Source organism: Zonotrichia albicollis, chromosome 5 (assembly GCF_047830755.1).
Source record: "Zonotrichia albicollis isolate bZonAlb1 chromosome 5, bZonAlb1.hap1, whole genome shotgun sequence".
Lineage (NCBI taxonomy): Eukaryota > Metazoa > Chordata > Aves > Passeriformes > Passerellidae > Zonotrichia > Zonotrichia albicollis.
The window spans coordinates 63,897,743-63,914,086 of NC_133823.1; the positions used below are offsets into that span (position 1 = coordinate 63,897,743).

Consider the following 16,344-nt stretch of genomic DNA (forward strand, 5'->3'; position numbering starts at 1 on the left):
TTGGTTTAGCTGGGCTAACAGACCAGCTGGGGGAATGAGGAGCGGAGGTGAAACAAGCGCTTCTAATTGTACTCGACAGGGAGCTGGAGCTGCTGGGCTGAACCTCCGCAGAGCCCTGGGGCTGTGCAGCCAGCTCACTCCCTCGGGGCTGCTGAAGGCAGCCCGTGATTCCTGCCAGGCTCCTGGGAGCAGCCCAGCTAAATTTCCCAAGGACGCAGGGCTGAGGCATCTGTCAGGGTCACAGGGCACGTGTGGTGCATGGGTGGGTCAGCCAGGGAGCCGCTGCTCAGCCGCTCTGCTCTGTGCTGAGTGGGACAGCCTGGAATTCTTGGCGTGCCTGGCAATCTGGGGCACTGCAGAAGTGCCTGTAGGCATTAAAGGCTTTGGCACTTTGGAGAGATCTTATTTGTCTCCATGTTTCCAGCCTCGCTGTTTCTGCAGTTCTCTGTGTGTCCTCGGCTACATCTGTCTCTCTGCAGAGATCCGTGTGTGTAATGAGTGTGTGTATCCAATGTGCACCCTGGGTGCAGTCATGGTCTGCATGTGTGGGATCAGCTGACACTCACAGAGTAGTTGTGGTTGGAACTGATCTCCAATTCCAGCCCCTTGCCATGGGCAGGGACACCTTCTGCTTGGTTGGTCCAAGGCCTGTCCAACAGTTCCAGGAATGGGGCAGCCACAGCTTTTCTGGGCACCCTGTGCCAGGGCCTCCCCACCCTCACAGGGAAGAATTTCCTCCCAGTATCTAATCTAATCTCACCCTGCCTTCTGTTAGTGTAAGATCCAGTGGAAGGGTGAAGATATCAGGCTGCAGACCTTTGGCTGGCACTTGGTGCAGATGCTTTTAAGTCCCTGTTAGATTCCTGCACTTACAGTGGGGTGTTTTAAGGAAGGAGAGTGTCTGTCAAGAGACTTAATTTCACTGAAAGTGAGCAGAGAGGAGATTGTTTCTTTTCCTTCCATGAGGGGAAGGGGAGCTGTAACCTTTATCAGAAGAGATAGGGCAGCAGGAGTTAGCAGGAGAGAATGGAAAGACTCTCCAGCAGATCAGTATAATATACCTTGGAACCAGGCTGCTTTTGCTGTTTTTAACTTGCTTTGAGTTCAAGGAGGCGAAGACGGAATTTTGAAGGTGTCGCTTTGAGCATCCCTCTTTGGTGTGTTCCTTGGGAAAAGAGAGGAGCATGGCTCACTTTGTCAGTGATGCCCACAGGTTACGTCTGTGGGATGGAGATAGCAACTCCAACCTCATCGCCCACCAATTTGATTATGTAGTGGTGCGGGGGAGAGGGAAGGACTTGGCTTTTTAAGGAGGGATAAAAAAGGGCATTTCTACTTGGGAAGGCATTGAGACATTTTCAGGGTGGGAAAATTGTCCCTTGTGCCCTCAGTGAGTAAATGTAGTGTTAACAGAAACTGTTCATACCTGACAGAACTATGTCCCTTGGGCCTGCTTCCAGGAAGTGTTTAGTCCGGCCCTCAGGTGGCACCTCACCCTGGTCCTACGCTGGAATGTGTTGCTGTGATATCAGCTGTTGACATTTGGAAATTACTCCACTTCAGCTCCTCCCTGCTGCCTGGATCCATGAGAGGGCTTGGAGGTGGATTCAGTGCATGTTAGTTAGGAGGAGTTGCTTGGCTAGAAGTGCCCAGAAACGTGACCTGGCGAGCCAGGGGATTTGCCTGGGTCTAGGGCAGAGCGTCAAGGAAAGCAAGTACCAGTTGGCTTTGCTGGGGGAAATCAGGAAGAGGCACTGCCCTGAGCCATGAGAGAGGACCCTTCCCATTCATTTAGAGCACTGCACGTTCCTTTCCTTGAAGGTAACACTGTGCTGCTGTAATGCCCCTGTGAGGAGTGCTGGTATGTGTGACATAAACACATTACTTAATAACTGATTTTGCAAGAGGGGAAAAGTAAAGCTCCACCTTATCCTGCGAGATAAGGTATTCTTGGCTCTCTGAGTGGAACTTCCCCCAGGCTTGCTGCCACCCTAGCTCTGTGGTGGGGTGGAGGATGCTGGATTTGAAGTGTGATGACTCCACTGCAAAGCCTGAGCTCCACGTGTTAGGAAATGGGGAGCAGCATACCTGTCCTGCCTTCAAATGATGGGCAAAGTAAAGGTTTCCATAGCACCTCTCAGCACTGCTATGGGAGTGAATTCAGGAAAATATGCTCTTAGGGGAAACTTTTCCTGGGTCCTGTTATGGTTGTGTCATTTACTGTTGTGCTCTGCAGAGTGGCTAACCCAGGGATTTTGTAACAATGTTCCATAACTGCTTGTTCCATTTTAGCACTTTCCTCCTCCTTGCTTTCTATTCTCGACCAGGTTGTGTCATTGCATTTTGCTGGTAGAAAGCTGTGTGATGCCATAAGCCCAAGATTAGTCCTTGGTGGTTGGATCAATGAGGAGAGAGGCTAAAAGGGCAGAGCTAACTGTGAACATCTTTACCTGTATTAACAGCAGGCTGACAGTGGGAGAAATGAGCTGTATTTGCCCATATACATGCATTTCTTTTTCTCCTCTCATCCCTGCCCTCTGTTTCTGATCTGTGACTGTAGGCAGACCCTCCTTCCTTTTCAGAAGTAACCGGATGACCTGTTTCATATCAAAGTCTTTAATTGCTTCTGAAAGAAATGTGATTAAAAAATTAATCAGGTAAAATCTGATCACAGAATGGGCTCATTAATGTTCTTTGGTACCCTTAATTTATATGTAGAAGCAAACCAGGCTGTGTTTCGCTTCAGTAAAACTGAACTGGGCTTTACTCCTGCAAAAGCCAAACTCAGAGGACTCAGGCAGTGCCTTTGTGCTCTGTTTGCAACCAGCATCTGGCACAATTTCCCTGTGAGGATGGTGAGGCCCTGGCACAGGTTGCCATGAGAAGCTGTGGCTGCCCCATCCCTGGAAGTGTCCAAGGCCAGGTTGGATGGGGCCTGGAGCAGCCTGGGATAGTGGAAGGTGTCCTTGCACATGGCAGGGGCTGGAACTAGATGAGATTTAAGGTCCCTTCTGCCCCTGACCATTCTGTGATTCTATGAACTTGGGAATGGCAGGTGGAGTTTGGAACGCAGGGCTGCTCCACACAATTAAGTAAAAACAAGAAAAGTGGTTTAAATCTTCCCAGCTTTGAAACACCCTGATGAAAGACTTCAGGTCTTCATATTCTTTCCAGCTTTAATTCCCCATGGCACTTCTCAGGACTGTGCTTACTCTTGGCAGCGTCCAGCAGGTCATTGCATGGAATATTGTTCTGGTCACGTCGCTGTCCCTGCTCTGCTGTCAGCAATCAGCATTAGCTCTGAGGGTGCTGGGTGGGCTGAGGAGGTTTTTGATAGCCCCCCTCTCCATGCTTAGTGAGAAAAGCTGCAGTCTGGGTTCAGAGGCTGGTAAATTACTTGATGTAAGGCAGCAATAAGCTGGCTGTGCCAGCACGAGAAGTGGAGAAAGCATTCTAAAAGCAGCTGAGTCAATAGCAGGCATGGTCTGCCCATGGTTAGGGAAAGGTGGTGGTTGCTCTGCTGTGATAAGTGGTGATAAGTTTTGTGCCAGCATGTGCTGAGCATGAGGTGAAGGAGTGGGTTTCCATACCATTCTGGCAGTGACTCATTTTTCCCATCTCCAGTCAGTTTAGAATCACAGAATCATTGAACTTGGAACAGAGCTTTAAGGTCATCAAGTCCAACTGATTGGAAACTATCATCAGTTCTCTGACCTGGCAGTGAAACTAGTTTTGTTGGGGCCCATGCCAGCTAGAAAGGTGGCCCTCACATGGCACCTTGCAGCCTTGGATGGGAGCAAGTGCTCTCATTTCAGTCAGGATTCAAGTCTAGGCTTGTTTGACTGTCTGCTCTCATCTTCCTCTGCCCAACAGCTCTTTTTTAAGGTACAGTAACACTGGATATAACAGTTCAGCATGGAGATGGCAAATCAGATACAGCCTTTGCTCATTTGCCAGATGTGAGTCCCAGATATGCTTGTGAGCCTTTCTGGATTTTTCCAGGACATTTAAAATGAAAAGGTAACCCAAAACATGTTGGTCATGTTGCCTGGGCTGGGGCTAGGTAACATCAGGAGTGTTGTTCCCTCTCCCACCCGTGCTTCTCATACCAGAACTGCCAAAGCTGGGCTTAACCTGGAAACTGGTGCTGGGGCTGTAGCTTGCTGGTTTGAGCATCCTCCCAGCCTTCCTGGAGGCCTGTCCTCTCCTTTCCTTCTGGTGATGTTCCTGCTCTGGTAGCAGAACACCAGACTGAAATAGAGACTGAGGAGGGGCACAGGGAACTCCTGCACTGCCTGAAGGAAACGTGTGCTGCTGGGGAGATGTGGGGTGCCTCTGTGTGGGCACCTCTGTGTGAGCCTTGTTCTGTTTGCAGCAAGGCCTTCCATCAGACACCTGTTCCAATTAAACTGCAGCCTTGGAATCGAGGGTCAGTTGCAGAGGGCTGGTTTGAGGCTTTTCCCAGAGAATGGAGGCAGCTTGGGATGCCTTAGTCATCATACCACAGCTCTTACTTCTGTTGGAGCAGGGTCTGAATCCTGCCTCTACCTGTGAGCCTGAGAGTGTCGAGTACAGCTTGGTACTCAATTCAGTCTTGGTAATTAATGAGATGGAAATAGGAAAAGATTTTCAGCCAAGATCAGTTCTCTTGAGTGGTCATTTGGAGCATTTTGGAAAGGGACATGATTTTAAAGGATGCCAGAAAATCCAAAGGTACTGTGCTTCCCGAGAGCTAAATCCAACAGTCCGGCACAGACCCCCTTCTCTGCCCTGTTCCTCAGAGCCCTCTGTTCTTCAAGTTTTCTTCAACTCTTCTTTCCATTGAAGCCAAGTAGTTCTGGCCAGATTAGATCAGATCACAGCAGGACAGGTTCAGTGGCTTTTATAACCTCTCACAGCTCCAAAGAAGAGAGAAAGAAAAGCAGCTTACAGGGCTGTGGGTAAGAGTCTCGCAGTGGCTTATGTAAAGCTCAGGGAGAATACCCCCGCCACATGTCCATTGTTCTGTCTGAACAATGCCCACCCCTTCGTTCATTGCCAGCCCCCCGAATGACTTTGTTCCATCTGCACAAGCAGGGTTTCTAGGATCTTCAGGAAGAAAATGGAAGACCTAATTTTATTTTATTTTCCTGTTTAGATATTTTTTACTTGAATTTATGTGAGCTTCGTCTTTTAGAGCCGTCCTCTTGCTCAGATCTAACTCATCTTTGCTGGAGTGGTGTCTGAATCTTGTTAGGAATCTGGTAGGTCCAGTCTGGGTCATGGATCATCTGTTTGGAACAGAGGAGTGCAAGCTTTAGGCAAATGGCTAGGTAGACTTCCTTTCTGTCTAACTATAGCTTTGTTACATGGTAATGCTTTAAATCCTTTTTGAAGATCACGAAGTGCTAGAAGCCTGGTGTTACAGAAAAAGAGAGAAAAAGGTCTCCAGTTTTCCCCGCTGTGTTCCCCTGCACAGCTCATTCCCTCCCCTCATAGGCATTTCAGTCAAGGACTACCGGTTAAGAGATGAAAGGGCAGTAATGCAAATATATGAAATGATCTTTGCACAAGTTCCCTCTTTGGTTAAGGAACTGCCTGTTCCTTGCTGATGGTGATCCTCGCTTGAATCTAAGCCATGAATTTGGGGTTCTTCTGTTGGAGCTGGTAGACTGGAAGAGATCCCTGAGGTTTCTAATCTTGTTATGTCTTCTTTCCTTTTTCTGTGGCATAGTAGCTCAGGATTGTCTCTCACGAAGCCTCTGTTTTATGTTTTGCCCTTTCCTGTCTCTCCCTCATGGCAGGCTCATCTCCTGATGGCATTTATCAGGAGACATTTATCACAGGTCTGTGAACCTGCAGCTCAGCCTTATGGTTGTTGTTCCCATCGCTTGATGGATTCATGCTGACCCTTCTCCTTGGCAAACCGCCACAACACAGAAGAATTGGTTAATTGCATACTACTGTTCTTTATAGGAGAAGGGATTTGGATTTGATCTGTCGTCTCCAACTAGTGCATTCAGTTTTGTTCAGATTTCCACAAAGTGCTCAGTGAATCCTTCTGCATTTTCCCTGACTGATGGATTTTTACTTGCATGGAAAATCGGTCGCTGGAAATACCAGCATGTTTTGAAAACCCTGTGGGGACTGGTGGGTGAGCCTGGGGGAACTGTGCTTGGGCAGCCTGTCTAGAGGTTTGGTTTTCCCTGGAGACTCTCTGTCCATGTGCATGAATGGGAATAGGACATGGCTCTTGCACAGTGCTGGGGGAGGTCCTTGTGTTCCCTGTTTCTGCCAAGGTGTGAACATCTCTCCAGCGTGGGGTGTCCTGCTGGCTGTGCATCCCATCCTGGGAGCACAGAGCAGCTTGTGGCCTGGAAGGTGCAGCTGGGTGGGGTGCAGGTGCTGCCCCTCTGCTGCTGCCAGCACCTGTAAGGCCCTCTACAACCAGGTAGAGCTAAGGGCACCCGGCACGTGACGGCCTGGCCTTTTGTTCTTATTTCTTGAGCTGATTTGAAACTAAGCAGGGCTTAGTTTGGGACCTCGTTAGCGCTACTTTTAGTATCTCCCCTTTAAAATGGATCATCCTCCTGATTTATTTGTCCTTCTGAGCTGTGGGCTTTTTTTTGTATTGTTAATTTTCTTTGATTCTCACACAAAATGAGAAGCACCTTTTGCACGAACCCCAAGTTGGAAAAGCAGCTGCTCTAAAGCACACTGACCTGGCTGTGATCCTGGCTATGTCCTGGCTGGTGCCAGCTCTCTCTGTGGGCTTGGCTGTGCGCTGGCACCACCTTGGGCACAAAACTGTGCCATCTTCTGCTGACAAAGCATGTGGCCCCTCTGGTGTGACTGCAGAGCAGATCTCTAGATGTTACATTGCGGGGGGGGGGGCACCTGGGGCTTTTCATTCCATCTGGGAATAAGACTGATGGCTGGGCTGTGAAAATGGGCTGAAAAGGTCTCACCTTTCATGGAATCACAGTGGTTTGGGTTGGAAGAGACCTTGAAGGTCATCTCATTCCAACCCCATGCCACAAGCCTCTAAGTGACATGGCTGGGGCATCCTGAGCAGAGTCTATTTTTCAGGTGGCCCAAAATATCTGGCCAGAGTTGGTGGGGAAGATTTTGGCTTTGTGGCCATCAGTAACCACATGGGCTGTTGCAGTCTGATCAGGTTTAATGTGACTCTCCCTGTTCTTTGCAAAGGAGTCTTTAAAGGGATAAACAAGGGCTGGGTGAAAACTGCTAATGCTCAGCTTATTTTCAGTCCTTTATACTTTTTTTAATATTAGATTTTGATCTTGTTTTCTTCTAAGGTGCCAGCGTGAGATTCTTTATGGGCTGGTCTTACCACGCTCTGAGTCTCAAGAATCCAGTCATGTGGAAAGGATTCCTTCTGAGATGCAGCAGGCAGACTTTACCCTTTGATTTTATAACTTTCAGCTCCTGTCTCCAAGTGACTGAGTTTTGGTTTTGCTGAGCAAAAACCATTCCCTAGTACCCTTTTAAAAAAAGAGATAGTGCTTAAAAATGGAGAGGATCATAATCAAGTGATGTCTCAGAATGGTTGTGGTTTGAAGGGGCCTTGAGGATATTTAATTCCACCCCTCTGCCATGGGCAGGGACACGTTCCATTAGACCAGAGTGCTCCAAGCCTCATCCAAGCTGGCCTTGATGATGATGATGAGCAGATATTCCTGCAGGCAGGGAGTGCTTCATTTCACAGAACCTCAGCTGGGTGATACACAAGGGGGTTTTCATCAGTAGAGCTGATTCAGGGAGTCTCCCATGCCCAAACTCCAAATCTGGGTGCTCAATCATGAACTTATTCAGTAGCTCTTAGTAAAGCAAAAGATGCTGTTTTAACTGAGTTTTTCAAGGGGAACCTCCCTGATGATGACTGCTTTTTGTTTTGTTAATAATCAGATGAAACGATTTTGTTGTGAGCTTGGGGCACAGTAAACATTCTCTGTGGTCACAAAAGTCAAAGACTTCAGCTACAGTCTGTGTAAGTCCAAAGAGAGCCAGCCCACTGTCACTGAGAAGAGAGCAGATGCCGCCGGGACCTGCAGCTCTGCATGTGCCTGGTACAGGTGGGGTGTGAGTGTTGTGACACAGACACTGGTGTAACACAGCAGTGCACACAGAGGGTGTGGGTGTCCTGGGGAGGGCCAGGAGGAGCTGTGCTGGGTGTGCAAGAGGGCAGGGCAGGGTTACCTGAAGTTTAGCACTCCGTGCTTGCCGTCCTCCCCAGCTGCAGGATCCTTGCAGTGCCTGTGTGTCACGTTGTGTTTTCAGGCACTGGTTCTCATGGGAAAGGCTGGCTTCCTCCGGTGAGTCGGAAATCTCCCAGGAGCCCAGAGCATTGAGAGTATGTGTCAATTGTTTCCTCCCAGGCGCTTTGAGAAGGGAGCCTTGGAGATTATCTCAGCATTTGGAACAATATAAACAGATGCCAAACACTTCAAGTACATGGAGAAGGAAAATGTTTTGGTTGGCCACCCTGAACGGTTGGGGGGTGGGGGCACAGCAAGGAACATTAAATAAGTCTCTGCCTTCAGACTAGGGGAAAGCAGCAAAGTAATGCAGATGTTTGCCTGCGTATATACAAGTGAGTTTCATATTACCAAAATCTGTGCTGTGCACACGTGGTCCAAAGATTAAAGAGATTGTCCAGTTCTGTTGGCAGCATATTAAAGTATTAAGACTGCAGGCTCACTATGATGTGTTTCTATTATCAAGCTGACCACAGAATTCAAGTGATTCAAAGGGGAATGTTGTTTAATACAGATGCCTTTTGCATCAGGCTTTTGGATGGAGTTTTGGGCGTGAGAATCCCTTGGGAAGGGCTACCACTGCCCTGTCTGTCTGGGGTCACCCCCACCCTCCAACTCCTGCTTGTGCTCAGATAAGATCTCCCCTTCCCTGTCCCTGTGCTCAGACCATCTGCCACGTTAAAGCTGATGTTTCCAGTTGCTGGAAGAGCTTTCTGGGTTTCCTTTGGCACGCAAGAGCTAAACTGGATCTTCGCGTGTCTGTCTGGGAGGTCTTGCTGCAGGTGTCTCTGTGGCTCTGCCCTTTCCCTCTGCACTGTGATCCCATTCCTCAGAGATGGCCATTCTGACAAGAGGCAGCAGACACAGGACCCTGTTACGTCACTATTTCTGCCTGAGTTTGAACCCTGCTCAGCTCCAGAATCCTCTCTCTCTCATCTCTGGAAGTGTCCAAGGCCAGGTTGGATGGGGCTTGGAGCAAGCTGGTGTAGTGGAAGGTGTCCCTGCCCATGGCAGGGGCTGGAACAAGAGGAGCAAACATGCAAAATAAAGGCCTCACAGCTGGCCTCAGGAGTGTGTGGAATTTGAAATGGCAAATCAGGGTTATTTTTCATTGGCAAATCAGTTAGTTACAGAAATGGAGTATTTTGTGCCTGAATTTTCAGTTGTTCAGTCGCCAAGACTGGATTTATCATAAAGAGGAATTAGAGACACATGTTCAGTTTGTGGGTCATTGATTCAGATGAATTTGTTTACTCAGTCTGTTCATCTGAAACTCTCCATTTGGCCACTCTGGGATTGAAATGGGGAAATCAAACTTGGTCCCAAGTACAGAATCCAGCTCTCATTTCTCAGGAGTTACTTTTGTAAGAGCTGCTTTTATAGCTTGCAGTGAGATGTCTCAATGATCTGGGCAGAGAAGACAACATCTAAGTGCTTTCTGTAAGCACAGGATATTCATCCCGAGCTGGCAGAAGTGCAGAAAGCCCTGAAAAGAAAACATTTCTATCAGACACAAATAGACACAACCATTAGCAAATGTGGTTGAAGTGCTTTGGTTTGAAATCCCAGTCTCAGTGCAAGGGCATCCTTGGGATTTACAGCCAACGTATGAGATTTGGCACTTCTTCTGTTACTTGTTAATTTTTATTTTAGAAAGTGTCGAGTAGGAGTTTATAGGAGCTTGTGTAAGTAGTCCTTCCTCCTCTGCTGTGTTATAACAACACCCTAATGGTACTTAGAGCATGGACCTCTATAGTGGCACCTGTGTAAGGTACCTAATGGTACTTTGGCACTTGTTTTACAGTGGACTGCACAGTCAAGTGATGTAGATTTTGTTGGTCTAAGCTCTTCAATTAAACTGAATCACTTGGCATGAGGTAGTTGTTAAGTTCAGCCAGTTATTTGGTAAAACAAATGGAAAAATTAGTGTAGAATGTGTTTGAAAAGCACTCTGTTCAATATTACAGAATGAGTATGATGGCCTTCTGTGGGGTTTATTTTTGTATTTAAATGAGTCACAAGGACAACCGTTATCAGAGTCTGCACTGGCACGTGCTCTGAGAAATGATAGGATAAAAATACTTCTCCAAACGGTAGCTACAGAGCTCCAAGCTCACATCTGGAGACAAGAAAAACAGGACTAATTAACGTTAGACCAACTAAGAGAGATATCTCACTTGCCTTCTGGAGTGAAACAGGGATAGGACAAAGAGTAACGAGTTTAGACCAAAAGAGGGGAAGTTTAGGTTAGACATATGGAAGAAATCCTTCCCTGTGAGGGTGGTGAGGCCCTGGCACAGGCTGCCCAGAGAAACTGTGGCTGCCCCATCCCTAGAAGTGTCCAAGGCCAGGTTGGATGAGGCCTGGAGCAGCCTGGGCTAGTCGAAGGTGTCCCTGCCCATGGCAGGGTTTTGGAATGAGGTGAGCTTCAAGGTCCCTTCCAGCCCAAACCATTGTGGGATTGACAGAAATGCAGTGTGAACTGTGCTGGCCCGTGGTGCCCAGACTGCACAGAGCTGAAGTTAATGTTGGTGTGCTTGTGTTCCCCAGGTCACCACACCATTTACATCGGGGTCCATGTGCCGAAGAGCTACCGGCGGAGGAGGCGTCACAGAAGAAGAGCTGGGCACAAAGAAAAGAAAGAAAAGGAGAAAATCTCGGAGAACTACTCGGACAAATCAGACGTAGAAAACACTGACGAGACAAGCAGCAGCATCCTTAAACCACTCAGTGAGTACTGCTTCCACTTGTCAGTCCTTATAATGTTCTGTTCTCTAGGGGGTCTGCTCACGGAGGATGGAACTCGAGCCACAAAAACAATGATCTCACGTTGCAGGGTTGGAGTGGTCTTACCCAGCTGCTGTCCATGAAAAAGGCACAGCCCAGAGCAGACATTTCATCCCTCTGTATCACCTGAGTTGGCCCCTGAGGGATGCCAGGCAGGAACAGGCTGAATGTTTGAAAAGCAATTTGACACTGTGTGTAAAGAGATAGCAAGCAAGGGCAAAGACTGAGCAGTGCCTAGGTGGATCTATTGCAGCTTCTGCCCTGGCTCTGGGGCGTGCACATGCTCTGGAATTCCACCACCCCATGGTTTCAGCCTCATGTGTCACTAACTTGCAGTGCTAACAGCTTCTTTCCCTTTGGTAATTAACCAGTTTTAGGTTTTGAAAACAAAATGGAGACTCAAGTGGAGCTTTGCTGTATGTTTGAGTATCTTTAGAGATTGAATGTCTAAATATCGACAGGCAGGTGAGATCTGTTTTGGATCCCCTGTGCCTCTATTCCCACCAGAATTGTTATGCAAAAGACAGTGACCTTTAGCTGGTGCCATCATTGTGCAGAGTCACAGGGTTGCATTCCCCTTGCTGTATTCTCTGTTGGCCACAAACTTGTCCTGAAATCTGGGAGATGGCTGCTTTGGTAGGAGCAGGGGGGAGATGGGAAGGCTGATGGGGTTGTGTATAGCAGGCCAGGCCAGGATGTGATATAGCTTAGAATATTCAGGCTAATTCCAGATGGCTGGAGCTTCATTTCTAAGTGGAAAAATGCTTCCTGTGTGAGAGATCCATACAACTGCTTCTTGGATTGAAGAAATACATTCATTTCTCATTTTGAAGTCACGTTGCTGGGTAGTTGCTGTAGATAGAGACAGTAACATGGGGCAGGCAGATCAGTCATGTCTTTAGCCTGGTTACCATCTTCAGAGAAAGGAAGGCAAGTCACAGATTCCATTTGCTCTTCCCAGCTCTTATTCCCTGGTTGTCCCAAAGAAGGTTTTTTGTCTGTGCTCAGATACCAGGAGTTGGTTTAACACCAAAAGACATAATTACTTCAAGAACTCAAATGTTTTAAACTTTAAACATAAAATGTTTATTTTTACACCTCTGTTCTTCAGCATGCAGGTTACCAGGCCTGTAGAAATTTCTTTTTTGCTTCTGAATGTATCATATCCTAGGGGAATTGTTTCCATGGGCTAAGTGTGCCTGTGTTTGAAAACCCATTTCTTCCATCAGATTTTCATGTCCCATCAGGTTTTCATTTTGCCCATCATTGTGTCTGTGACATTTGAGGAGGGGTTTGTGGTGTTTTTTCTCTTCTGTTTTTTCTATGCAGGTGTAAGTGCAGATAAGAACATATTACTGCAAGTAAGAAAATGGAGTCTTCCCATCACTTTCCATCTGCAGTTTTCCCATAGGCTCTTCCACCCTGACCTCTTTGCACTGCAGATTTTTGGAGTGGAATTGTACAAAGATTCCAGGTGTCCCAGGCAGTAGCATTCATACCCCATCCCTGTGCCCTTTTCTCTGTTGTTCAGCAGCTCAGGTATCTGGATATTTTTCCAGATCCTTGCAGGGACCTGCTGTTTCATGCTGGTGCCCAGATCTTTTTACGAGCTGGCTCAGTTATCTTGGAGCTCTGTAAGGGAGAGGGGTAGTTCAGATTACTGTCTTGAATTACAAGTTACCTCATATCCCTGGGCTTTTTCCCCCTCTGATACTCCTGTCTTCAGAGCTGACCTGAATTTTGTGTTTCCCACCCTTTATTTTGCTTTCTGAGATGCCCTTCTTTTCTCCCCACCAGCTGTGTCACACAAGTGTGTCTGACAGAAGCCCATTTCTCTCTGGGCAGCATGTACCAGTTCAGGCTGGTGTCCAGTGCTGCCAATCCTGGCAAGAAACCTTAGTTACAACCCTGGGGTTTTAATCTTCATCCCATAATAGGCATTGATTGAGGGATGGGTGGCACAAATTCAGTTTCAAAAGAACTTTAGAAACTAAGAGCTGGGGAATATTGCAGAGCAATTTTAATGGAATAGGGAGAAAGCTGAAATGAGCTGTACTACATATATGTAAGGCAGTCAGTAGAGAGTGTGGACTGTCAGATGCTGAAATAGGTGTGAGGGCTGTGTGGTTTAAAACAAGCAAAATCTGGTCTGACATGAAGAAATCTCAAGCACTGTGAGTTTTCGTCCAACATATCTCATTTTAAGAAATCCTTAATTTATACAAAGAGCTCCTTCTCTTTGTTGATTTTGCAGTTATCACCTTGGCCAGTATTAGACACTTGTCAGTTCAGCTTGGGTACACAGCTGGTGATTTAGTGTCCCTTCTAATACAAGGACAAGTACATAGAGCTTGATTTACAAAATCTTTAATAATGTAGTTGTTAAAATAATTTGTAGAAGTTCAGGGAACAACTTTATTGTCCTGTATATTGAGACCTTTGTTTTTCCTGAGTAGAAAGCTTAAGCCAGTTGTGATTTGGTACATCACTTGGAATTCTTGATCTGTCCCTAAGGACCATGAGCCTAAGCTTCAATATCTTACCTGAAAATGATTTCTCAGCTTCTTGGATGAAAACTCTGCAATTAGACTTAGACCAAGTCTGGGTTTGACTCACTGGGTCAAGCTGCTCGCAGCAGCTGAACCTGATGGAACATGTCCATTGATACCAGCAAGAGAATAAACAGGTCCAGAAATGTAAATCTTCTCTAGAAAAGTTTTGTTCCAGTCCCAAACCAGTCTATCTGTGCCTCTGTGTTTGGGAATTGGTGGAGTCTGGAAATGTCAGCCCTTATATTTTTTTTAACCTGTGTCCAGCTGAGCCAAACTCTGGTAGTTCTAGACAACCTTCAGCTCTCCCATCTGGAGAGAGCTGGGCAGGTGGAACATGTACATGTTTTATCCTAGGGAAATGAGTGCTTGGGAACCATGCCTCCTTCACAAATCCAGACAGGGATATTCTGACAGACTGAGGAGGAGGCAGGAAGGCAATGTTCCCTCTGCAGAGCCCTTTCAGGACATTCCAGGCCTGCGGGGCTGTCTCTGCTCTCAGGGAACTTTGGCATTCACGCCCTGCTTCTCAGGCAGGACTGCAGACGATGACAAATCCTCTTCCAGGTGAAACATCCCAGCACCTCTGGTCTGAAAGCACCTCCTTTAACCCCCTAGCCTTGGTTTCCATTTAGGGCCAGTCAGGAGCAAAGGCTTTTTAGGCTCTGCCTCATAGATCAGCTGGTGCTTGTGTCAGCACAAAGAGGATTGTGCAGTTTGCTGCTACTTGCAAGGGATGACACAAGGGAGGAACAAGGAAGGCAGATGAAGTTTTTCTGAGTCCATTTCCCTCTTCCTCGTTCTGTACTACCGGTGTGCAGAGATTTTCCCATGAGGAAATGCATCTCCACTTGATCTGGGAAGGGGTTTTTTCTCATTGTCTGGTTGCCCTCCAAGTCCCTTTGGCTCACCTCCCTGGCCCAAACCCAGGTGCTGCAATACTTTACTGACTTTTTAAAACCCCTTGTGGTTCTGAGAAATTCTTACTTCCAAGGAGTAGAATTCTCTTAGTGCTTGCAGCCCTGAAGAGAGCAAAACCTGATTTTTTTGTCAGGTGTCAGAATGTTGCCGTGTTGATAAATATAACTGCAGAATCTAAATTTTGGAATACCTAAAAGCAGGGGTAAGAGGACCCATATAAAGAGAGAGTGGAAGGATGACATATGAGAACTTTTAAAAGGTTTCTAGTTGGCTCAGAGAATTCCTCTTGCACCCGGCAGCAATAGTTCTTAAAGGTTTTAGTAAAAATCCTCTTTTGACCCCTCAGATGTGGGTTTGGAGGAGCACTTCTCCTGTTTGCAGGGAGTAATTTCATTAAGGTGCAGTTTGAGGCTTGTGCTGCCATTCCACATGGAGTGCATCTCTCCCAGTGAAGGTGAGGTTTTGGCTGGATGGATCGGATTTGCACTGGAAGCAGGTAAATTCCTGGTCCTGCTTCCCATCTTGGAGTGCCTGCTTTGCTGGAAGAGTTTATTGTGGACAATGTCCCATTTCATAGGTGGCCCAAAGAAGTGATGGATTCCTCATCCCTGGAAGTGTTCAGGGCCAGGTTGGACAGGGCTTGGAGCAACTTGGGGTAGTAGAGGGTGTCCCTGCCCATGGCATGGGGTTGAATGAGCAGATCTTTAAGGTTCCTTAACCATTCTGTGATTCCCAGTGAGGAATGCCAGTCTGACTGGAGGGGTCCATTCATAAAAAGATCAAATTAATTCAACAAGGATATTTCAACATCTTTTTAGGAATGCTCACGTTGGGTGTCTGCTTTGAAAGTTCATTAAGGCAGATGCTATAAATAGCAGGAGAGAGCTACAGGATGGAAATAAATGAACCTACTTAGCAGAGCAGATGCAGCACAGTCAGGACTGTGCCAAGAGTTCTCTTTCTGTTCGTGTTACTGGATTTTTCAGCCATCCAATTTCTTTCCTGACTTTTCAAGACATGGGGTAGGATTTTCCAAAAGCTTTTAGCCTCAGCTCACCTCAGTGAGAGCACTGACAGTAGTTGACAAAAACCAGGTAGGATGGCCAAAGCTTCATTGTTTTTGTATTGGCATTTTGCATAGGGAAAGCGGTCAGGGAGAATTTGCTGTGAGTAGGAGGGAATTTTGCTGTGAGTAGAAGGGAATTTTGCTGGTGTGGTCTTTGAGAACTGCACGGCAGGCTCTGGACTGGTCCCAGGTGCTGGGGTCAGTTGGAACAGGCCTTGTTCTGCCCCTCCAGTAGTGCTTGGGTCCACTGTAGTGCAAGTGCAGAGGTGAGTTAAGCACAGAGCTAATTACTGCTTGCCTTGCAGACTGCCCTCTGTGTAGCTGGGGCCCGCTGGGGCACTGGCAGGGTGCAGCTGGCAGTGTCCATGGGAAAGGCCATGGGAAGGTGCTTGGGGCAGGCAGGCTGGGGCAGGGCAGCTGAGAAGGTGCTGACACAGCCCTCGGTGCAGCCATTCCCACCTTGCCGAGGAGGGCTTGCGTAACACACGGAGACGCTGATCCTGGCACTGGTGGGATTGCTGTCTGCCCATCCTGCTTCCATGGTGGGCAGGGGCCTGAGAGCCACATGCTCAGAGGGGTTTGGCCGGGAAGGGACCTCAAACCCACCTCCTGCCAGCCCCTGCCATGAGCAGGGACACCTTCCACTAGCCAGCTTGCTCCAAGCCCTGTCCCACCTGGCCTCTGACCACTTCCAGGGATTGGGTGTCTGCAGTGTCCCTGGGCACCCTGTGCCAGGGCCTTACCACCCTCACAGGCAAGAGTT

At 47.6% G+C, this 16,344-nt stretch overlaps 1 protein-coding gene across 5 annotated transcripts in view; it reads left to right on the forward strand.

The window, feature by feature from the left end:
• The window catches only part of SLC4A4 (solute carrier family 4 member 4), a 145,609-nt gene that overhangs the window by 48,690 nt on the left and 80,575 nt on the right, over window positions 1-16,344 (forward strand). For all 5 annotated transcript variants that reach the window (XM_074540394.1, XM_074540395.1, XM_005492152.4 and 2 more), the window contains one exon: window positions 10,809-10,988. In XM_074540394.1, coding sequence (XP_074396495.1) covers window positions 10,809-10,988 — 180 coding nt within the window. The remainder of the gene's footprint in view (window positions 1-10,808; window positions 10,989-16,344) is intronic.